This window comes from Cucurbita pepo, chromosome 9 (genome assembly GCF_057944985.1).
Source record: "Cucurbita pepo subsp. pepo isolate OVF chromosome 9, ASM5794498v1, whole genome shotgun sequence".
Taxonomy (NCBI): domain Eukaryota; kingdom Viridiplantae; phylum Streptophyta; class Magnoliopsida; order Cucurbitales; family Cucurbitaceae; genus Cucurbita; species Cucurbita pepo.
In genome coordinates this window covers 1,412,253-1,432,009 of record NC_141806.1, presented here as the reverse complement: position 1 = coordinate 1,432,009, position 19,757 = coordinate 1,412,253, and the positions used below count along the sequence as shown (strand labels likewise).

At 34.9% G+C, this 19,757-nt stretch overlaps 1 protein-coding gene, 1 long non-coding RNA gene and 1 other non-coding gene across 5 annotated transcripts; 1 reads left to right on the top strand and 2 right to left on the bottom strand.

The window, feature by feature from the left end:
• Positions 1–463: 463 nt before the first annotated feature.
• Positions 464–5,925, bottom strand: LOC111801850 (uncharacterized). Its single transcript, XR_002816190.2, has 5 exons — positions 5,695–5,925; positions 5,278–5,440; positions 4,506–4,597; positions 4,369–4,429; positions 464–4,238 (listed from the first exon to the last, which is right to left on the bottom strand). It is a non-coding gene; the product is annotated as an uncharacterized LOC111801850 (long non-coding RNA).
• Positions 5,926–7,513: 1,588 nt separating this feature from the next.
• Positions 7,514–15,179, bottom strand: LOC111801844 (uncharacterized). Of its 3 annotated transcripts, XM_087126805.1 has the most exons (8): positions 15,015–15,179; positions 13,262–14,755; positions 13,042–13,176; positions 12,527–12,595; positions 11,660–11,726; positions 11,436–11,549; positions 11,167–11,297; positions 7,514–9,295 (listed from the first exon to the last, which is right to left on the bottom strand). In XM_087126805.1, the coding sequence occupies exon 8, from the start codon at positions 8,745–8,747 to the stop codon at positions 7,620–7,622; it is 1,128 nt and encodes a 375-aa protein (XP_086982931.1). In that variant the 5' UTR covers positions 8,748–9,295; positions 11,167–11,297; positions 11,436–11,549; positions 11,660–11,726; positions 12,527–12,595; positions 13,042–13,176; positions 13,262–14,755; positions 15,015–15,179; the 3' UTR covers positions 7,514–7,619. The 3 variants fall into 3 exon arrangements, with proteins under 3 accessions (XP_086982931.1, XP_086982932.1, XP_023541808.2); XM_087126806.1 differs by lacking the exon at positions 15,015–15,179 and having other exon boundaries at positions 13,267–13,284; XM_023686040.2 differs by lacking the exon at positions 15,015–15,179 and having other exon boundaries at positions 11,660–12,133; positions 13,042–13,369.
• Positions 15,180–15,273: 94 nt separating this feature from the next.
• On the top strand, positions 15,274–15,345 carry TRNAH-GUG (transfer RNA histidin (anticodon GUG)). Its single transcript has one exon. It is a non-coding gene; the product is annotated as a tRNA-His (tRNA).
• Positions 15,346–19,757: the final 4,412 nt, after the last annotated feature.

Genomic DNA, 19,757 nt, shown 5'->3' with positions numbered 1-19,757 from the left:
TCGTCTAATTAAAGAAATAATCATGATTTATAATCAAATAATACTATCATGAGACCTTTTGAGGAAGCACAAAGCAAAGTCATACTCAAAGTGGACAATATCATATCATTGTGGAGAGTCGTGTTCATCTAACAAGAATAACTTGATCAAGACAAACACTTTGTTTTACTTCCTTTGAAATAGATGAAATACTCATCCATCTACGAAGCAAAATCTATACGAAATTCCCATTTCCATATTAGGTCTCAATTTTATATTTACAAGAATCCACGGTCATAATTATATTCTAAAAAGTTTTATCTAAAGTTTAGGAACGAGACAAGACGAACTTGAAAATATAACGATAAATAAACTATTTGAAAAGAACAATAAAGATTAAATCGGAATAATAATTAAAAAGTGGGTGTATTCAATTGATTAGATCAAGAAAGATTCTACTAGCTAGATAAAGAAATGTCACCTATAAACAAATTGGCTGTTAAATTTCATTATAAAATTTGAAAACATTAGTTAAGTGAGAATAGTGGGCCAAGGTCAATGCCTAGGTTTTGTATTAACATAACACGTGAAGCTCTTGCACGCCTACTACCACCTATTGTTGGAGGACAAAGGTTGCACGATTTCAAAGCTATAATCATATGGCCTTTTGGTAACAACCAACAGGCTGCCTTGTTTCTTTTCTTTAGCCTATTCCTTTACATTATACTAATGTTTGTAAGCGAATATACATGGTGCAAGATGCTTAAGCCACTGCACTAAGCATCAGTGGGAGCTGATGCAAAAAAGAAGGCCCAAAAAGAGGGCATTGTGCCATTAATTTTGCTGTGCTGTGCTGTGCTGTGCTGCGCTGCTGTTGAATCAAGAAGGGGCCCATTCCTGTGCTCCAACAACCCTACAAAGTAGAACTTTAAGGGTGGGGGGGCATTAGATGCTTCTACTTCTACGGTGGAGTTTAAGCTTTTCTTTTTGTTGGGTGCTACAGCAAAGGAAGCAAACCATCATTCTCATTGTCCTATCATTAAGATTTGTTGCTAATTGTAGAACATTTCTCAAATAAGCAACTTCTTAAGTTACACCGGCGTTGTGAGATCCCGCACATCGGTTGGGGAGGAGAACGAATCATTCTTTATAAGGGTGTGGAAACCTCTCCCTAACAAACGCGTTTGTCCAAAAAGGACAATATCTGTTAGCGGTGGGCATGGGCTCTTACAATCGCAATCCAAAGTGTTGACAGTGACAAGGTCTCACTTTATTCCATAACTGACCTTCATTGAGCAGCATTTGTTATATAAATCTATTTCTTTATGAACCTTTCAGAGAAGAGTACACAATAAAAGAATTTAATAATAGCTGCAAAATTGGAATTACGTCCATGATCCAGCCTTCAACAGTCACAGGTTAGGATTAGGTGATGATACCAGCAGATTAAAAGATCTAGCAGATGACCAGACCATGTTCTGTCAAAAGGCAGTGGAGTTATTAAATTAGAGATACCTGTAAACCAACTTGAAGTAGCAGCAAGCTGAAGACTATCGATTCCACACCCAAAACTTGTAGGATCATTATGCCCTGAAAAAAGAAAGAGAAGGCAACCAGTGGTTGTGCCTGCATACTTGACACAATCTCAATGTTCAAATATTGATCTGTTAACAAACAAAAGATCCAAGATCAGATTCTTTTTTCCAGTTTTTTTTTCCTTCATTTTAACTAAATTCTATATTTTCACACACGGTTGTAGGGGGAGAGGTTGGGGGATGTGGAGTAGAAGCCAATCTCATGCTGTATATCAGCTTTGTAAATCAAGCATCTCCTCGAGAATAAGTTCCAGAGAAAGATTAGCGGGGTAGAACACCGGAATCCCCGTGAGATCCCACATTGGTTGGAGAGGAGAACGAAGCATTCCTTATAAGGGTGTGGAAACCACTCCCTATTAGATGCGTTTTAAAACTTTGAGGGGAAGCCCAAAAGGAAAGGCTAAAGAGGACAATATCAGCTAATAGTGGGTTTGGACGGTTACAAATAGTATTAAAACCAGACACCGAGCGGTGTGCCAACGAGGATGTTGGGCTCCAAGGAGGGTGGATTGTGAGATCCCACATCGGTTGGAGAGGGGAACTAACATTCCTTATAAAAGTGTGGAAACCTCTTTTTAGTAGACGTGTTTTAAAACCTTGAGAGAAAGCCCATAAGGAAAAGTCTAGAAGAGAAAACCCAAATAAGACAATATCTGCTAGCGGTGGACTTGAGCTATTACAATCCCAGCTGCATTCCCATACCTCTACATTAATTTCACACGGCCTTTTAAGTGAATGAAGATACACACTAATGGCAATGTTTATATCTCACACAAACTACATGCGGTCTGAAGAGAATAACTTGCCTAGTCAGCTCTCACATTCAAGATCAAGTGGGTTGATGGCAGGAGAATAAAGAACTCACCCAGCACCTCTGCTTTGCCTTAAAATAAAAGTGCTTTAAAATAAATTAAACTCCAAGTTAGATTCTAAGAGTAAATATTACTGAAGTCTTCATAATTGGCCAATCCTTAATCCTCTTCAATCGCACTCTCTTACCCAAGCTTACTCGTGAAAGCTAGTTGCTAATGTTCTTGTTTGAGCTATGAACATGCAGCTATCTTATTCGTGGTTCCTAACATGGTATCAGAGCCATGTCTTTAACTTAACCATGTTATTAGAATTCTCAAGTGTCGAACAAAGAAGTTGCAAGTCTCGAAGGTTTTCTAAGAATGACTGCACTTAGTTTTAGTGAACTAACTAGCCAAGAACAGTAACTTGAAGGAACCTTTAGGTAACTAATTTATTTATAATTGGTAATGTATGGCGCACATCTATAGTTTTGAAAGAAATAACAATTTCTATATTCTACAGTAACTTGGATCCTTAAACCTCGACCAACTTAAACTTATTAGGCGAAGTCTTCCTTCAGACCCTTAATCCTCTTAATCCTCTTTGGGTCTTCTTTCAGACCCTTAATCCTCTTAATCCTCTTTGGGTCTTCTTTCAGACCCTTAGGACTTTGGGCCTTCTTTCAGACCCTTGATCCTCTTTGGGTCTTCTTTCAGACCCTTGACCCTCTTTGGGTTGGGTCTTCTTTCAGACCTCCTTAAACCTTGGATCCTTAAACTTATTAGGGATCTTTGGATCTTCTTTCAGACCCTTAATCCTTTCCGGAACCGGAAAGTTAGCTATTCGCCCCTTATCCTTTTTTTGGGTTTTAATCCTTTCCCTTGGATCCCTTAAACCTTGACCAACTTAAAAGTTCCCTATTCGCCCCTTATCTTTTTTTGGTTTTAATCCTTTCCTTGGATCCCTTAAACCTTGACCTAACTTAAATTAGGGAGGCTTACAAACTCCAAGTTCGCTATTCTTAGCTTGACTTGTTGTAATTGTTACTAGGTATGTCCTTCCAAGTTTATTGAGGGTACCTTTATAGTTGGTCCTTCGCCGGCATGTCCTTATAAACCTTCATCTCTTCTATCGGCCCCTTAACCTTCCGGGTCTTAATCTACAAATTCTCCTCCTCTAAATATCTTTCAATCTGGGAAGTTCGATATTCTTTCATTGTCTTGTTTAATTTTCCTTAATTATGTTCTTCCTTCTCCGGCATGTCCTTCTAAACCTTAATCTCTTCTTTTGTTCCTTCTTGCATCATACCTTTATGATAAAGTTCTTCTTTATGTGCATAATACCTAATGTTAATTTTTCATTTAATTCATCATGGAAACCCATCGACGAATCTAAGAAGTGCCTTCGTCCCATCATCTTAGGGATTCCTCCAATTTACAAATCTTTACAGCCCATTTTTCTCACTTAACCGTAAACCTCCTAACTTAGTTGCTCAATCAATATTTCCAATTGAAAGAGAACCACAAGAACTCTTTAGACAATAAAGAAATTCACTAACTACCTAAAACACCCAGAAAACAGAAAATGTAATTTAATCGTACTCTTGAACCAAAAACATGATATTAGTAGAACACAAGGAACATCAAAAAGAAAAAACAAAGATATAATAAAGATTAAATATAGGAATAGGAACCTAACCTTATTAAGACCACAACATTGCCAATAACGTAATTCTCGTGAGATCTAGTCCACGCATAAGGTAGTTTATGATGTCAAATAGAAAATTTCTTACCAAGAATGTTGAAAGTAGCAGCCGGAGTTGTATTCCTTGACCTCAACTTTGTTATCTCCATCTATGTCCTCAATTTCCATCTGAAATTTTCACAACATATTTATTAATCAAAATCTTCTCCATTAGCAAAGGAAATATGAGCAATAATTACAGATAATTTGAAACCATTAGAAGGGAACATTAACTATTTTTGTTAAAGCAATGGCTTACCTTAGTGGGTTGTGTGGTTATATTTATTGTTTACAACAGACTTTACATGAACCGGACCGTCCTGTATGAATAATGAAAAAATAATTATGCATTGATCTTCAATTCAGACAAATCATTAAGTTGAACAAAGAAAGTACCTTTGACTTCAATCACTTTGTCCTGGACTCAAATGGGTCTCAAAAATTGACCCGGGCACTAGTATATCTCTCATATCGTTCATCATCATGACCTAGAGGAATGTTCATAAGAGCAAATTCAAAACCTCGGCCTCAGTCTCAACTGTGTTCGCTAGCTTTGAAACTGCCACTCAACTCAACTATGAGGGCTTACGACTAATGAGTGCAAAAATTGAAGTAAAACCCTTCATTTATGTTGAAATCACATCCAAATCCCCAACAGGAAAAAGCCATATATCCTCATACGGGCACTAAATACAATACAAGGCAACTGTTTTTCCATAAATTCTGGCTAAGTTCTATAAGAAGCATTGTCTAAATTGGCTCGACAGAGAGGATGGTAACTGTGCCGATAAGATTCTATATTCTTTAATATAGTTTATTTCATTGCAACCCAAGCTAGCAACAATTACATTTTGGAATTTTCTTAATTGCTGCACGCTATGGCCTCAAAAAATATGGTGTGAAGAACTTATGGAAGATAAAAGGACAGTAATTCCATGGTTCTTCATTGAGCAAGGGAGGGACCTGCAGAACTTGTTCCTTAAAGAAAAACGACTTTCACGATATTAGGCTTTTTGATTCATCATTTACTTTCAGTACATCTTTTTTCAAGAGTTGTAAAACCGAAGATCAATAAAGCAGCTAAAGCTACAATTCACAACTTCACAGCCAACAAATAATAAAAATAAAACTTAAATTCAACTTCACATCCTTGGGCTTGGAATCATACCAGTATTTCTAGCAGATGCAAAAATCCCACCGGCCTCCATGACAGGACCAACTGCTTTTCTTTTGCCCAAGTAATCGCTTCATAAAGAGAAACTGCTTTGTTCTTCCCCTCCTGTTATCGGAACCAATCGCAATGACATAAGAGTTCCTCGTCCTCCTCTCTTCTGCCAACACATAAATTTGAATATCAGATTTGTCCCCACACAGAGAAGAGATAGAAGATGACGGGGAATGAAACGAAGAGTCCAAGACAATAATCACGTTACCATGGAAACGAACAATGAACCTACTAAAAACGCCCTAATCCTCCGTAATCGAAACCACGAAAAGTTTCAATAAACCCCTAAACCCTAATAGCCGGATGTGCCCTTAAAATTTCAAATCCAGAACAGATTAGGTTGAAATTAGGTTGCATTACCTTGATTTTTCATCATCAAGAGGAGGCGAGAAACTTCTTTCGATTCTGCTCTCTCTCCCTCCGATTGCTTGGTAATTATCTAGCGTTTGGTTTCCGCAACGAACGTTCAAAAGGGAAGAGGCCGTTGATGGGAGCGTTCTGATTCGAGTGTGAGAATGTGCTGAAGAAGAGAGTGCGAGTGAGGGAGAGATATATATATGATCCGTGTGAAGGGGCCGATACAGCTGGCGATGGGGGGGCAACGGCTCTGAAGACCGTTTGACTCTGAAAACGTGGAAAACCGTCGACGATAAAAACGGATACGTAATTTAACCAATTCACGTTTTCGTAGTTTTAGGGATTTTTCAGGATTTTTCTTTTTACAATATTTTGTTTAGTTTAAAAAAAGAAATAATTCTTGTAAAATTCTTTTTTTTTTTTTTCTTCCTTAATAAATTTTGTTAGTGTCGGATGAACCAGAAACTCGAACCAAATCTATTCGGGTTCTGAAAATTAACCCGACAAATACTAATTCAACCCCAATCCAACCAGTATAATTTAGGTTGGATTTAGTTCGGGTTGAATGTACTCTCTTAATATTCCATACTTTAAATATTGTTAAAATGAATTTTTTCAATATATATATATATATTAAATGGAAATTCAAACAGGACACCGAATTAGCGGGAGTTCTTTTTTTTTTTTTTTTTTTTTTTTTTTGTCGCTTATTTATAAGAAAAATGTTTCAGATAAAACTATTAAAAAATTATAATTACAAATATATAATAAGAAAAACAATTTTGTAATTTGATTATATGCTTTAATATCTTTTTCATAAAAATTATAATTTATTTGCAAACAAATTATTAAAGAGTCATCCATAAAAAAAAAATATGACTTGAATTGGGAGGGATGAGTATAAATTTATTTATATTTAGACAAATAACATCACCAGCAGGAATTTACTCTATACGTTGCTCAACGTATAGGTACATGGACGAGAAAGTTGAAAGAGATTTATTTTGATACCTAAACGGAATCGAAAACCGTTGATTATATTTTATGTCCCTACCCTCTTACGATTTGTTATATAGTTATGTTATACTATAGGATTTTTCACGTCCTCGAAGATGAAGTCTACACTGCCATTCTCATTCATCAAAGTGGTCTTGTGAGATCTCACATCGGTTGGAGAATGAATCAAAACATTCTTTACAAAGGTGTGAAAACATCTCCCTAACAGATGCGTTTCTATGAGGCTGACTGTGATATGTAACGGGCTAAAGCGAGAAAAATCCAATCAAACACCATACGATGTGCTAGTGAGGATGCAGGCCCATAAGGGATATGGATTGTGAGAAAGGAACAAAACATTCCTTATAACATTACTTATAAGAGTGTAAAACCTCTCCTCAACAAACACGTAAAACTGGACAAATATTTATCAGTGGTGAGCTTGAATTGTTACCGGCCCAATTAATACTCTATTATATATTTATGTTATATTAAAAGATTTATCGTGGTGAAACCCGAACAAATATTTAGCTTTCCCATTTGCAAAAATCTAATCTTTGTCAAAAATTATTTCATGATCAAGCTTTAGAATTGAGTAAACTTCATGCATTTAGATAATTAATCTCTGTAACTGTAATATGTTAATTTAATTTTTTTTAAAAAGTAATTGTTTTTCATTTTTTTTTTATAAACTGTCACTAATAACGAGACATTCTCTCTTCCATTCCTCGTCTTTGTCTACGCAATGTTTTATGCTCTAAAACCAAAACAGACATTCACACAGACTCCCAAAAGAAACGAAAAGGTTTTGAGCAGACAACACGAATGGCTTAAGAACTTTAGAACAATTACCAACTATATTCGTAAAGATGGCAGAAACACAGAAAAAGATAACAAAGAAAAAAACTTTAATTTGTTCTTACTGAATTCATTCAAGCTTGAGATATCAAATCTTCCTCCTTCTTCCTCGGAGTTGCGTTTGCCCAGTTTGGTGAATGCTTGAACAGCCATTTCAATGCTTTCAAGCTTTTCCTCCCCTTCTTTATCCCTCTGTCACTCACAGTTATCCTGCAGGAGCCTCCGCCGCCATTGGACAGCCCTCTGCTGCATTCATGCGCCGCCGCCGTGTCAAAAGCTCTCGTGCTTCTAAATGAAGAGTTGGGGTTTGAGAGAGGGCCCAAACCCAATCCTCCTCCGGCTCCGATGCCTGTTTTGGGAACAGAGTACTCTGGCTTTGTTTCTGAGGTGAAATCCAGCTTGAAATCTATGAACCCAGATTCGTCCGTTCCATTAAAATCGCTCTCTTTTAGAGAGAAAACACGCCTGTTTGCTAAACTAAACCCATTATGATCGCTTTCGTAATTCCCACATTCTCTGTGATCACTCTCAAAACCACTTTTTCTTGGCTCTGTTTCGCTGAATCCACTTCTTCTAGCGGAATCACAGACGAGTCCTCCATTAACACTCGAAGTTCTAGCACCAGAAATCGAGCTCCGGCCACCGGAAACCACCATGTCTCCGCCGTCCTCCGACCCGAGAAACCCACCACCACGAAAACTACAGAGAGATCTAGACCTGGACACACCCATGTAATCAACCATACATATATCACTCTTTTCATCAAACCCAGATCCCTTCTCCCTCTTCTTCCTGAAAAATTTCCCGATCCTCCAAAACCCACTTTTCTTAATCTCCACACAGCTACTACTGCTTCTCTCTAGCAGCACAACCTCCTCCCTTTTCTCAATCTTGGGCTTCATCAAACCCAACAACGAAACGCCATTTCTCTCATTCTCTATCAAAAACGAAACTCTCCCAACACTTCCTACTTCCAACGTACAAGAATTTCGATTAGATGAGATTTCAGAGCAGGAGCAAGAGGAGAGCCTCTGCTCGCCACAATCAGAACAAACCAGTTTGATCAACCGATCTTTTAAGCAATCAGCACATACTCCAACAGAGGAAGAGGAAATGTGTTTCTTACAGAGGAATTCAGAAGCAGTTGAATAGAAGTCCATGTCGTTGCTGTAAACTTCCAGAGCCTTTCCTCTGTCTCCCATGGCAGCTGCTTCGTTGATGGGCTGATAGATAGTCAAAGGAGAAGAGACAAGAAAATTAGGCTAAATCAACTGGGATTCATGAAAAAAGAGAAACTGGGTTGAAAGCTTCACAGCATAAAAGGTAAACAGAGACAGAGATTGCAAAAGTTTTGACTTTGGGAGCACTAGAAATGTAAAACTTTCTAGTCTAGAGCGAGGGAGACGTAAAAATCACGATTTGTAGGCACATGAAAGTGAAGGGAAAAGAAAAGTGACGAAAAGGAAGCACTATTCTGTGCAGCCCATTATTGCTTTTCTGCAGGGGAAGTGAATGGCTTCGAAGAAGAAGAAGAAGAAGAAGAAGGTGGTGGTGTTTTCTTCTGGGGGTCCTCTACTCTGCTGCAGGGTCCAGTGTTTCATCCTGCGCCCGAGATCTAGTGGGAACAAAGTCTTCAAATCGTACGGCAAAAGAATCATCAATCATTCGGGCTGGGCGTGTCTCCAGTCTCGCTCTGCTCTTGATGCCACCGAGCTGTTCCATCGCCATCAAAGCTTGCGTGTTGGATAACCTTCCACGTGAAAAAATTAAAAGCAAAGTGGAGTTGTTAATGAAATCAGAGATGTTTTTAAGGTTCTATTATCGTTACCTCTTTGAGTGTTGATTAATTACAACAATGTCAGAAGTGGGTATGTTTGAAGTGTCACAATCAATATAAAAAATGCAAAATTTTACCATAAAAATTGATGAAAAAATTGAAAATATTTTTGTTTTAAAATTTAGGTGGACTTCAGCTATTATAAATGGTATCAGAGTCAATCATCAGTAAATGTGCCAACAAAGACGCTGACCTTAACGAGATGCATGGTAAGATCCCATATCGATTATAGAGAGGAACGAAGTATTCTTATAAGAGTGTGAAAACCTCTCTCCTATCAAACGTTTTTTAAAACATTGAAGGAAAGACATTAGAGAGAAATCTCAAAAAGAACAATATCTCCTAATAAAGGGAAGCCTTTGATGAGCGAAAATCACAAACAAATCAATATATACTAGTGAAAGACTTGTACTAGAAAAAGATGAAACTATATTTTTACCCTTTAAATAAAATTCTTATTTTTGTATTTAAAATTAAATATAGAAACATTCTTTTGGGGGAGGGGCAAAGATCAAAACCAATGAATTCACATATTTATTGAAAATTCACGAGTTGAAAAATAGTTAATTTGAGAAAATAAACAAGAACAAATATAAAAATTAAAATGAAAAATTAAAATTTTATTAAAATAAAAAAATAAAAAAAAAATAAAAACTAAAGAAAAAAAGGGAAAATGTAAAGAATTGGGAGTGGAGTGTGGAAAGGGAAGGAGAAGGAGGTATTTTTTCCAACACACAATCATTACATTTCGAGACATGGTCCCACACGTTGTCATCCTCACTAGATTTCCGCCACGTGTCTCAAATCATTACCATCATACTCGATTTAATCCAACGGTGCTCAACATGTGGGTCCACTCTTTAAAATTCCATTGCCCCCAAGTAGGTCCCACTCCCTTCCTTCACATGCCATGCATGATCACATTCTATATTCTCCCTGCCGTTACCCCCTTCCCCCATACTAGATATTAAACCCTCAAATTTATTGCCACACTATTATCTCATTTTCCAGGTTGTGAATTTATTAATGCATGAACAATGATGCAATAATTATTTTTACAAAACATACTAAATTAACATTAATTTAGATTTCACAATATTTTTCAGTATTAAAGACCCTGAATCTAAGTCAGATTATACTTGAAAAAAATGGGAAGTCTAGTTTCATACACTACTTACAGGAAAAAAAAAAAAAAAAAAATCATAAGCCTTTTTAAAATTCATAAATGAAAGATCATCCCCACAGAAATAATGTTAAAAATTTTTCACAAAGCCACTTGTAGGACCTCAAATATTTCTCTTCCCACATAAAATATAGTATTCAGTAACGAAAAATAGCATCATACAACATACTCCTAAGGATGGTACTTTAGAGCATAGGAAAAGGTAGAAGATTAGGGATCATAATAGTAAAAGTCGCACGCTCCATACACGCGCGAGCATTTTACATTATTGGAATGCACAAAACAAATTGTTTGACAAAACATTAGTTTAATATTTAAAAAAAAAAAAAAAAAAAAAAAAGGCAACTTCGACTTAAGTTGATATATAGTTGGCATTTGGCAATGATGATGTCCCTATGGACTTCCCTTAATTAATAATTTTGCTATTGTTTATGTAACTCATAAGCTTTAACCAAGGAGTTGATGGGATTGTCACTTTCAATATTTATGCATGATTATGAACATATCGTGTCTTGATAAAACAACAAAGATTGTCTTACTTTTTTATTTAATTTGAATGTGCTCATGATTAAGTTTAAATTACATGCTCTAAGAAATGTACCTTTGCTGTCCGACGTGCTCTATTTCCATTGGATGATGCTTCCCAAGTCTCTGTGATCATAGATCAAATGGCTGAATTGCATTTAATTCATTTACTCAGAATTGTGTGATTCGATTTGGACGTTTCAAATCCTACACAATAATAAGTACAGATATAGATAAACCACATAATTTAGCTGTTTAATATGTTCACAAGAAGAAAACTCAGAGACTTCTCTAGGATTCGATGTACAAATCTACATAGAGGAGATGGATATGGTTGATTGATACCTTATTTCATGTGAGAGAGAAAACAAAGCCACAGGCTATCAAATTGTTTGATTTCAATAGCTCCATATCATACCAAGCCAGGTTTCTACCAAGGGGTACTGCAAATGGGTACAGCTGAGAAGAAAACAATGCCAGTGTTAAATAACCACGAAAGTGGGAAGATATATAGTAAGGAAGAATATTGGAAAAATAGAATTGCCGAATTGCCCCTTGTAAGCTATTACCATTGCAAATGCCAGTAACATACTTCCTTTTCTAGCCTGAACAACCTCATAGACGACCGACACCACACTGCACAAAATCACTTCGTATTGCAAATTAAATTTGTAACAGCTCAAGTCTATTATTAGCAGATATTGTCCTGCTTGCTCTCAAAGCTTTTAAAACGTGTCTACTAGGGAGAGGTTTCCACACTCTTATGAAGAATGCTTCGTTCTCTTCCCCAACTGACGTGTAATCTCACACAATCTAACTTTCTTTCACCAATTGTAAGCTGTGTGTGAGCTTAGGCTTCAAGAAAATGTTTAGTTCTGATTTCTGTACGCCCACGAAACCATCTTTCCAGATATATTATCTAGCATTTAATGGCAAATTACTGCTAATGATTTTAATAGATTGGCTGCTTATTTAAATAAAACAGTGGCAATAGCACCAAAAAGCTGCCTGTAGCAACATCACAGCACCGCTCAGTGCAACATCTGACATTCAAAAGAATAAATATAAGGCTTTGACCACAATTAACTATTATAAGGAAATGAAAAAACCAGCAGTAATCAAGCAGAGCAGACACTCCAGGTCAAGCAAACCAATCAATTTACTACGGAATCAGTAAAAAAAAGTCTTACTTAGAAACAAAAAGTTCTTCAGAATTTTACAAGCATGTTCAAATTTAACCGTTCAGAAATTTATCCAAATGAAAATATATTTGGCAATGTTTAAAAAACTGTTGGCAAGTAGGTGGCCGTGGAAAATTAAAAAAAAAGGTACAATTGAGTACCAAAGATTTAGATATGTTGCTTGACATACATAGATTTAAGAGCAGATTAGTGTGTGCTAAATGTAACAAGCAAGCAAATGATGAAGATATTAACCTGGAAGCAATGGAACCCAGCTTAAATATGGTAAGGATTTTCCAAGTGGTTGAGCTTAACCTTGAGCACCTGGAAAGTTAAGAAACAAAATCATAATTGCTTCTTACAGAGATCAAGGATGCTGATCGTAAGAAAAGAAGTGGAGAATGAAAAGAGAAGTAGGACTTTTACCAACAAAAGCTGCAAAAAAATGAGATAGATAGACCCTCTGTGGGTCCATTTGTAGTAGGAAGAATTAGAGTGTTGGTGAAATAAGTGCATAGAAAGTAGTAGAATAAGCAGAATGGAAGAAAGAAAAAAGAAGTCAACAGTCTGCAAATCTATATTGGACTAAACATTTAAAAAAGAAAAAAAGAAGATTATAATGCGTACAAGTAGATTTAATACATGATGTAGTTTAAAGAATCAGCTAAAGCTTTCAACAATTAACTAAGAAGCCATTATCAAATTACTTCCAATTTCCTGAAATTTACACTTCTGAACTCCATAGGGTCTGTAGGGGTAAAAGAACGTACCAATACTCACTCTGACTACTGACTACTTGCTGTTCCCACGTAGCTCCATACATAAGAAGGAATGGCTGCAATAACCCACAAGGAAAAAGTATTCATTCCACACGCGACAGTGACTCCAAAAGCTAAGGATTCAAACTGAAAAGAAAACAAGAACTTTCAGAAAATGGCATTGCAGGTACTTCAAAATGATGAATTGAAGACGAAGGACGAAGATACAAACCGCACATGCAAGTGTATCACATCCTGAGAAAAGCTGTATGGAAAGGAGAGCATGTCATCTGTAAAAATCCATTCCACATGTAACGACCCAAACCCACCACTAGCAGATATTGTCTTCTCTAGTTCCTTTTTTAGCTTCCCCTCAAGATTTTTAAAACGCGTCTGTTAGATAGAGGTTTTCACATCCTTATAAAGAATGTTTCGTTCCCCTCTCCAACCGATGTGGGATCTCACAATCCACTCCCTTCAGGACCCAGCGTCCTCGCTGACACTTGCTCCTCTCTCTCCAATCGATGTGGGATCTCCCAACACATGCTCAAAAGTGTCAAGAATATATATATATATATATATATGAAGAGGCAGATCACCATGATCAAAATGTTCCCCCAATGCTTGTTTTCCATCAACAACATCAAAAGTCTAGCACGAGAGTGAACTCCAACAATTCATACATTAAAGCAAAGCACAAGGGAACCATTGTAGAAAATGAATAAGAACCAATCGAATCTGATATAAGAAAAGGAGAAACCCATGGGATAGATGAACCCATCTTGGTGTAGCTGAATCCAGATGAGGCGAATGTACCTTTTGCAAAAAGTAGAAAATACGTGAAAAGTGAGAAATTCTCAACGTTGGTAATTATCGGTAGCTTCTTGCAGAAAACGATTCCACAACATATCAATTTTCCATGACATACAAATGAATCAGGATACAAACTTCTTGAATCCACATTTTAATTTTCTGTGCTCCGTTTGAACAAAATTGGGCAACTTATTGCAAAAATAATACAGAAACGCTACTTCCACTATGAAAATAGTTAAGTTCCTAAAAATAATTAATATAGTCAGATTGATTGACCCTCACATAGCCAAGCTGAGCAGACGTGACCAAAAACATGAATCCAGCAAAAGCTATCTGACATAAAATAGTACATATATGAAGAGCAATTCCATCAAATTGGAGGTAGAAATGACAAATCAGTACTAGATGTAAGATCAATTCACCATGTTTGGGCTGAAGAGGTCCTCCGAGACAAACAGAGAGCAGAAGATGTCAGCGTTGCTCGGTGGAAAAGAGCCATTTCCAAAATTCAGGAGCAAAATTCATTAAAATGACAAGAGAAACAATTATATGCTAAAGACTTATCAAATCTGAACGAGATCCATAAAAAACTAAATGAGAATCGTCAGACCCAACCTGGATTTATATGTTAAAGAATTATATAAAGCAAGCAATAAATTTGCAATAAAGGAAAACATACAGCAACGTCATGAAATGCGATCGTGTAAGCTTAAATAAATTCGCAAGTTCGTGTAACCAAGAAGATGAAACACTTACGGCATCCAAAGAGGAAAGAGATTCACGAAATGGCTCCGGAAGGGTTGCAAGACATATTTGGCCACATAAGAGTGATCCTCACCACGGCATTAGTATCTTCGTAGAGCCGCCTCGCCATGTACCCCGATATAGCCCATTTCTTTCACTTTTTCAGGAACTAAATCAATTTCAAAGACAAAAACCAATAACTAAAAGGATAAAACTAAAGAACCAGCAGATAATTGGTGCAATTTTTTGGTTCACTCTCCAATTTTCGCGGTATTGACGAAGAAAACTCAATATCCACGAAGTAAGCGTTGTACAGATTAAAGAACCTTCCTCCTAGAGTATCAAGCACAGACTGAGAGAACATTCACGAAATGAAGCAGAAGGCAAACGTAGCCAAGGTCTATTGACATAGAAATTTAGATACATACGGATACGGCAAAAAGCTTGAACAAGAATCCTCAAAAGAACATGCGATCCTTAAAGTAACTCAGTGACGGTAAAGTGAAGAGATCGAATGATCCGATGGAGAAGGAGGGAGAACACTTGAGAGCACCAACTGATTCGAAACCAGACCTTTTCGCCTCGCCCTCTCCCGCGCTGAAGCTTGAAAGCCGGGTAACAGATCTTCTTTTTAAAACGTTAAAATATAGTAAATAAATAAATATATGAACGAAAATTGGCATCAAAGTGGCTGTAGTTTAGTGGTGAGAATTCCACGTTGTGGCCGTGGAGACCTGGGCTCGAATCCCAGCAGCCACAATTGTTTTATTTAATCAATTAAATGTTCAGTTTGAGCCGAAAGAGGCCCATCACTTGTGCAAAGCCCATTTAAAATTTAAAGAATATTTGGGCTTTCATTTTACAGTGAAACAAAAAGCTGATGTTATTCTGCTTGATCCAATTAATATCAATGAAGTGCTGTAGTTTAGTGGTAAGAATTCCACGTTGTGGCCGTGGAGACCTGGGCTCGAATCCCAGCAGCCACACTAGTATTTTTAATCAATTAAATGCTCCGTTTGAGCCGAAAGAGGCCCATCAATTACTTGGCAAAGCCCATTTAAAATCTATAGAATATTTGGGCTTTTTCATTTGACAGTGAAACAAGAGGCCCATCTTCAGTGTACTTGACCCAACTTATATCAACGAAGTGGCTGTAGTTTAGTGGTGATCATTCCACGTTGTGGCCGTGGAGACCTGGGCTCGAATCCCAGCAGCCACACCAGTTTTTTAATCAATTAAATATTCAGTTTTAGCCGAAAGAGGCCCATCATTGTACAAAGCCCATTTAAAATCTAAAGAATATTTGGGCTTTAAATTTACCGTGAAACAAGAGGCCCATCTTGACCGTACTTGGCCCAAAAAAAATTATTTAAATTAAAAAATACGTATTAATTTTCGTTCACGTTTATAAATCTATAACTTAAAAAAAAATAAATAAATAAAAAATAAAAATCTGAAATTTCTCAAATCCAATGCAAAGAAAAAAATTCTGGTATATTTTAATTACTTTTTTAACGATAATTTAATTAAAATTATCTCGAAAGTGTCCAATTAATTTTTAACATTAAATCAAAATATCCGATAAAGCGTGTGCAAAAACATTGTCTTTCACACATATTTCAATTAGATACGTGTAAATTTTTATTTTATTTTATTTTAAGATTTAGATCGACAAACATATCTCGTAAGTGTCCAATTAATTTTTAACTTTAAATCAAAATTTACGAGAAAGTGTGTGCAAAAACATTGTGTTTCACACGCATTTTAATTAAATGAGTGTAAATTTTTATTTTATTTTATTTTATTTTATTTGGGTCTTAAAACCAAAGCAAAGTTGTGCCTTTTGTCACATCTCACCAAAAGGATTTAAAAAGGCAGCTAGGCTGTGTCTTTCTTTTCCCCTTTGGTTTTGATAGGACTAAAAAAGCTCAACCCTTTTGCATTTTTTTTTTCCTTTTTTTTTTAATTATTATTATTATGACGATTATTTTTAAAAATAATTTCAATATGATTATTATCGAAACTTTATTAAATTTTAATTTAAAAATATATTGGATTATGAATAATGAAAAAATAACTTTCAAAATATAAATATATATATAGAAGGTTAATCCTACATGGGTATCATTTAAATATAATAATAGCGGTAGAGATATTTTTTTAATTCTTTTAAAAGAAATTAAATTATATTAATTAAACATTTAAAAATACAAACTTATTTTTTAAATAAAAAAAGTTTAGTGTAAAAATATTTTTTACTTTTTTTTTTATTAATACAACATATTACAATAAATGAGTTTCGAAGTGAAATTTTGTCTTGTAGTTTGTCGAAAATGAATAATAATAATAATAAATAAATAAATAAATAAATAAATAAAGGCATTAGACAAAATGATTAGGGTTTTGTACAGATTGTTGATAAGAAAATGTTGAAATTGAAATGAAAAAGGGAATAATAATTGGGCATTGATTTGGGAGTTTGGTGCATTACATGCATAAATGTCTTTCAAGGTCTTCTCTAACAAGTTGGTGGAAGTAAAGCTATCACGAAAACGTCCACGTCCAATTCCATCACATTCTATTCGTGATTAGGGTTTTATAAGAAGTCGGTTTTGTTAAAAGTTGTATTGATGCTCGGTTGATGTCTTAGATTTTAGGTATCTAAAACTCTAATATCCGTTTATGTAGTGATGACGAGACATTCCTTATAAAGTGTGGAAACCTCTCCTTAGCAAACGTATTTTAAAATCTGTGATACTGATAACGATACGTAATGGGCTAAATCGGACAATATTTGTTAGTGGTGGGCTTGGGCTGTTACAAATGGTCTCACAGCCAAACATCGGACTGTTAAGTCTCCAATAAAGGTGGATTGTTAGATCCCACGTCGGTTGGAGAGGAGAACGAAACAATCCTTATAAGGGTATGGAAACATCTCCCTAACAAACACGTTTTAAATTTCGTGAGACTAACAACGATATGTAACGGGCCAAAGGGTATGGAAACCTCTCCCTAACAAATGCATTTTAAAAACCGTGAGACTAACGACGATACGTAACAGGTCAAAATGGACAATATCTATTAACGGTGGGACTGCTTGTTAGACAATCTCTTTATTTTGTGGAAATATTAACCTAACATACGAATCAACTAAGCTTATTTAAAAATATAAATTTAATTATCAACTTTATTATAAATAAATAAAGCAATTCAATTATTTGTTAATTTCAATAATTTGGACCTTCATTCCTTTTAAAATGAATTATTTCGACTTTATTTTTCTCTTTTTCTTATTATTTCTTTCTAACTTTAATTAATGTCTCTATATTCTACATATATATTTTTCAATTTAATAATTTAATTATTTGTAGCAATTTTTACCCTACATTTTTAATATAATTAAATCATAATTTTAATTTATATAAATGATATAATCTTTATTTTCTTATAATTTTTTTTTGATACAGGGAAGTGATTTTCGGTCCAGATTTACACTATTTTGAAACGAGGGTATGTGATCTTCAATCTAGATTTTCGATATTTTGGAATCAAGTTTTCTTTTTTAACCTATACCGACATTTTGGAATCAGGGTTGCTAATCTTCAGTCCAGATTTTTCGATACGTTGAAACTAATGGCATAAGGAGCGAGTTCACGTGCTACTGGGTCGTGAATCTGTTTAGTGGCTAAGAATCCTTCAAATATACTGAAACTATGGTGTGTACAGAACCGTAAAGTGATCTTTCTCGACCTCGACTAAGCTATCTTTTAAAAAATACCGAATATTGGGATGAAAAGGGATAGCAACATTAGTTGACTTAGGTCAAATACCTTTTACACACCAAATGGAATGATTCAAATGTGTAGGCTCACTCAACTACAGCCGTCTGATCTTGATCACACTGCTTTTAATAAAAACTGAAATTAAAAAAAAAAAATTATTTTTTTAATTTATTTTTATTGGGTTTTGCTTTTAAAAGTAAAGTGCTTTTGGATTGTTTATGGAATGGACAGTACAATGGCATTAGAATCAATAAAGCAAGCCCAATTTAAATATTTTGCTTTTTTTTTTTTAATATATATATAATTTTATAAAAAAAATTAAAAAATTAAAAAAAAATGATTTTGGGGTTTAAAGTTTTAAATAATTTGCTTATATATATATATATATATATATATATATATATATATATATATATATATATAATATTATTAAAAAAATAAAAAAATAAAAAAAAATGATTTTGGGGTTTAAAGTTTTAAATAATTTGCTTATATATATATATATATATATAATTTTATTAAAAAATTAAAAAATTTAAAAAAATTATTTTGGGGTTTAAAGTATTAAATAATTTGCTTATATATATATATATATATATATATATATAATTTTATTAAAAAAATTAAAAAATTAAGAAAAAAATGATTTTGGGTTTAAAGTTTTAAATAATTTGCTTATATATATATATACATATGATTTTATAAATAAAAAAAATTTAATTTTAATTTTTTTAATAAAAAAAAAAAGTGATTTTGGGGTTTAAAGTGTTAGTGTGAGAGAATGTTTTTGATAACCAAAGTCGACAGTTTAAAACAAAAGCAATTCCAACACTCCTTCAGACAACACAAAGGAATTGGTCTGACTGACCCACACAGTAAATAACAACTTTCACAGAGGTCCCTCAAATTTTTTAAATTTACTTTTAAGTCCTTTTTCTTGTGTCGAGAATTTGTTTTTACTATGGCACGAAGTCGTGAGTGTGAAAAGGTTGGAATAATTCAAAACGGGCATGGAGACTAGATATCACGAGCGCTTGTTGTTTGTGTAGAGCAGTAGTACGATTGGAATAACTCAAAAAGAGAGCGGAGATTAGCTATTGTGAGATCCCTCGTATAAGGGTGTAGAAACTTCTCCCTAGTAGACATGTTTTAAAACCGTGAGGCTGACAACAATACATAACAGGCTAAAACAGACAAATGGTATTAAAGCAGCGTGTCAGCAAGGATGTTGTGCCCCCAAGGGGATGGATTGTGAGATCCCACGTTAGTTGGAGAGGTGAATGAATCATTGTTTGTAAAGATGTGAAAACCTCTTCCTAGCATACACATTATAAAATCATGAAGCTTACGGCGATACATAATGCGTCAAAAAGGACAGTATCTGCAAGT

What these genes read in the sequence shown, in the direction of transcription:
- LOC111801844 (XM_087126805.1), bottom strand. Translation starts at nt 8,747, where the DNA reads ATGGGAGACAGAGGAAAGGCTCTGGAAGTTTACAGCAACGACATGGAC.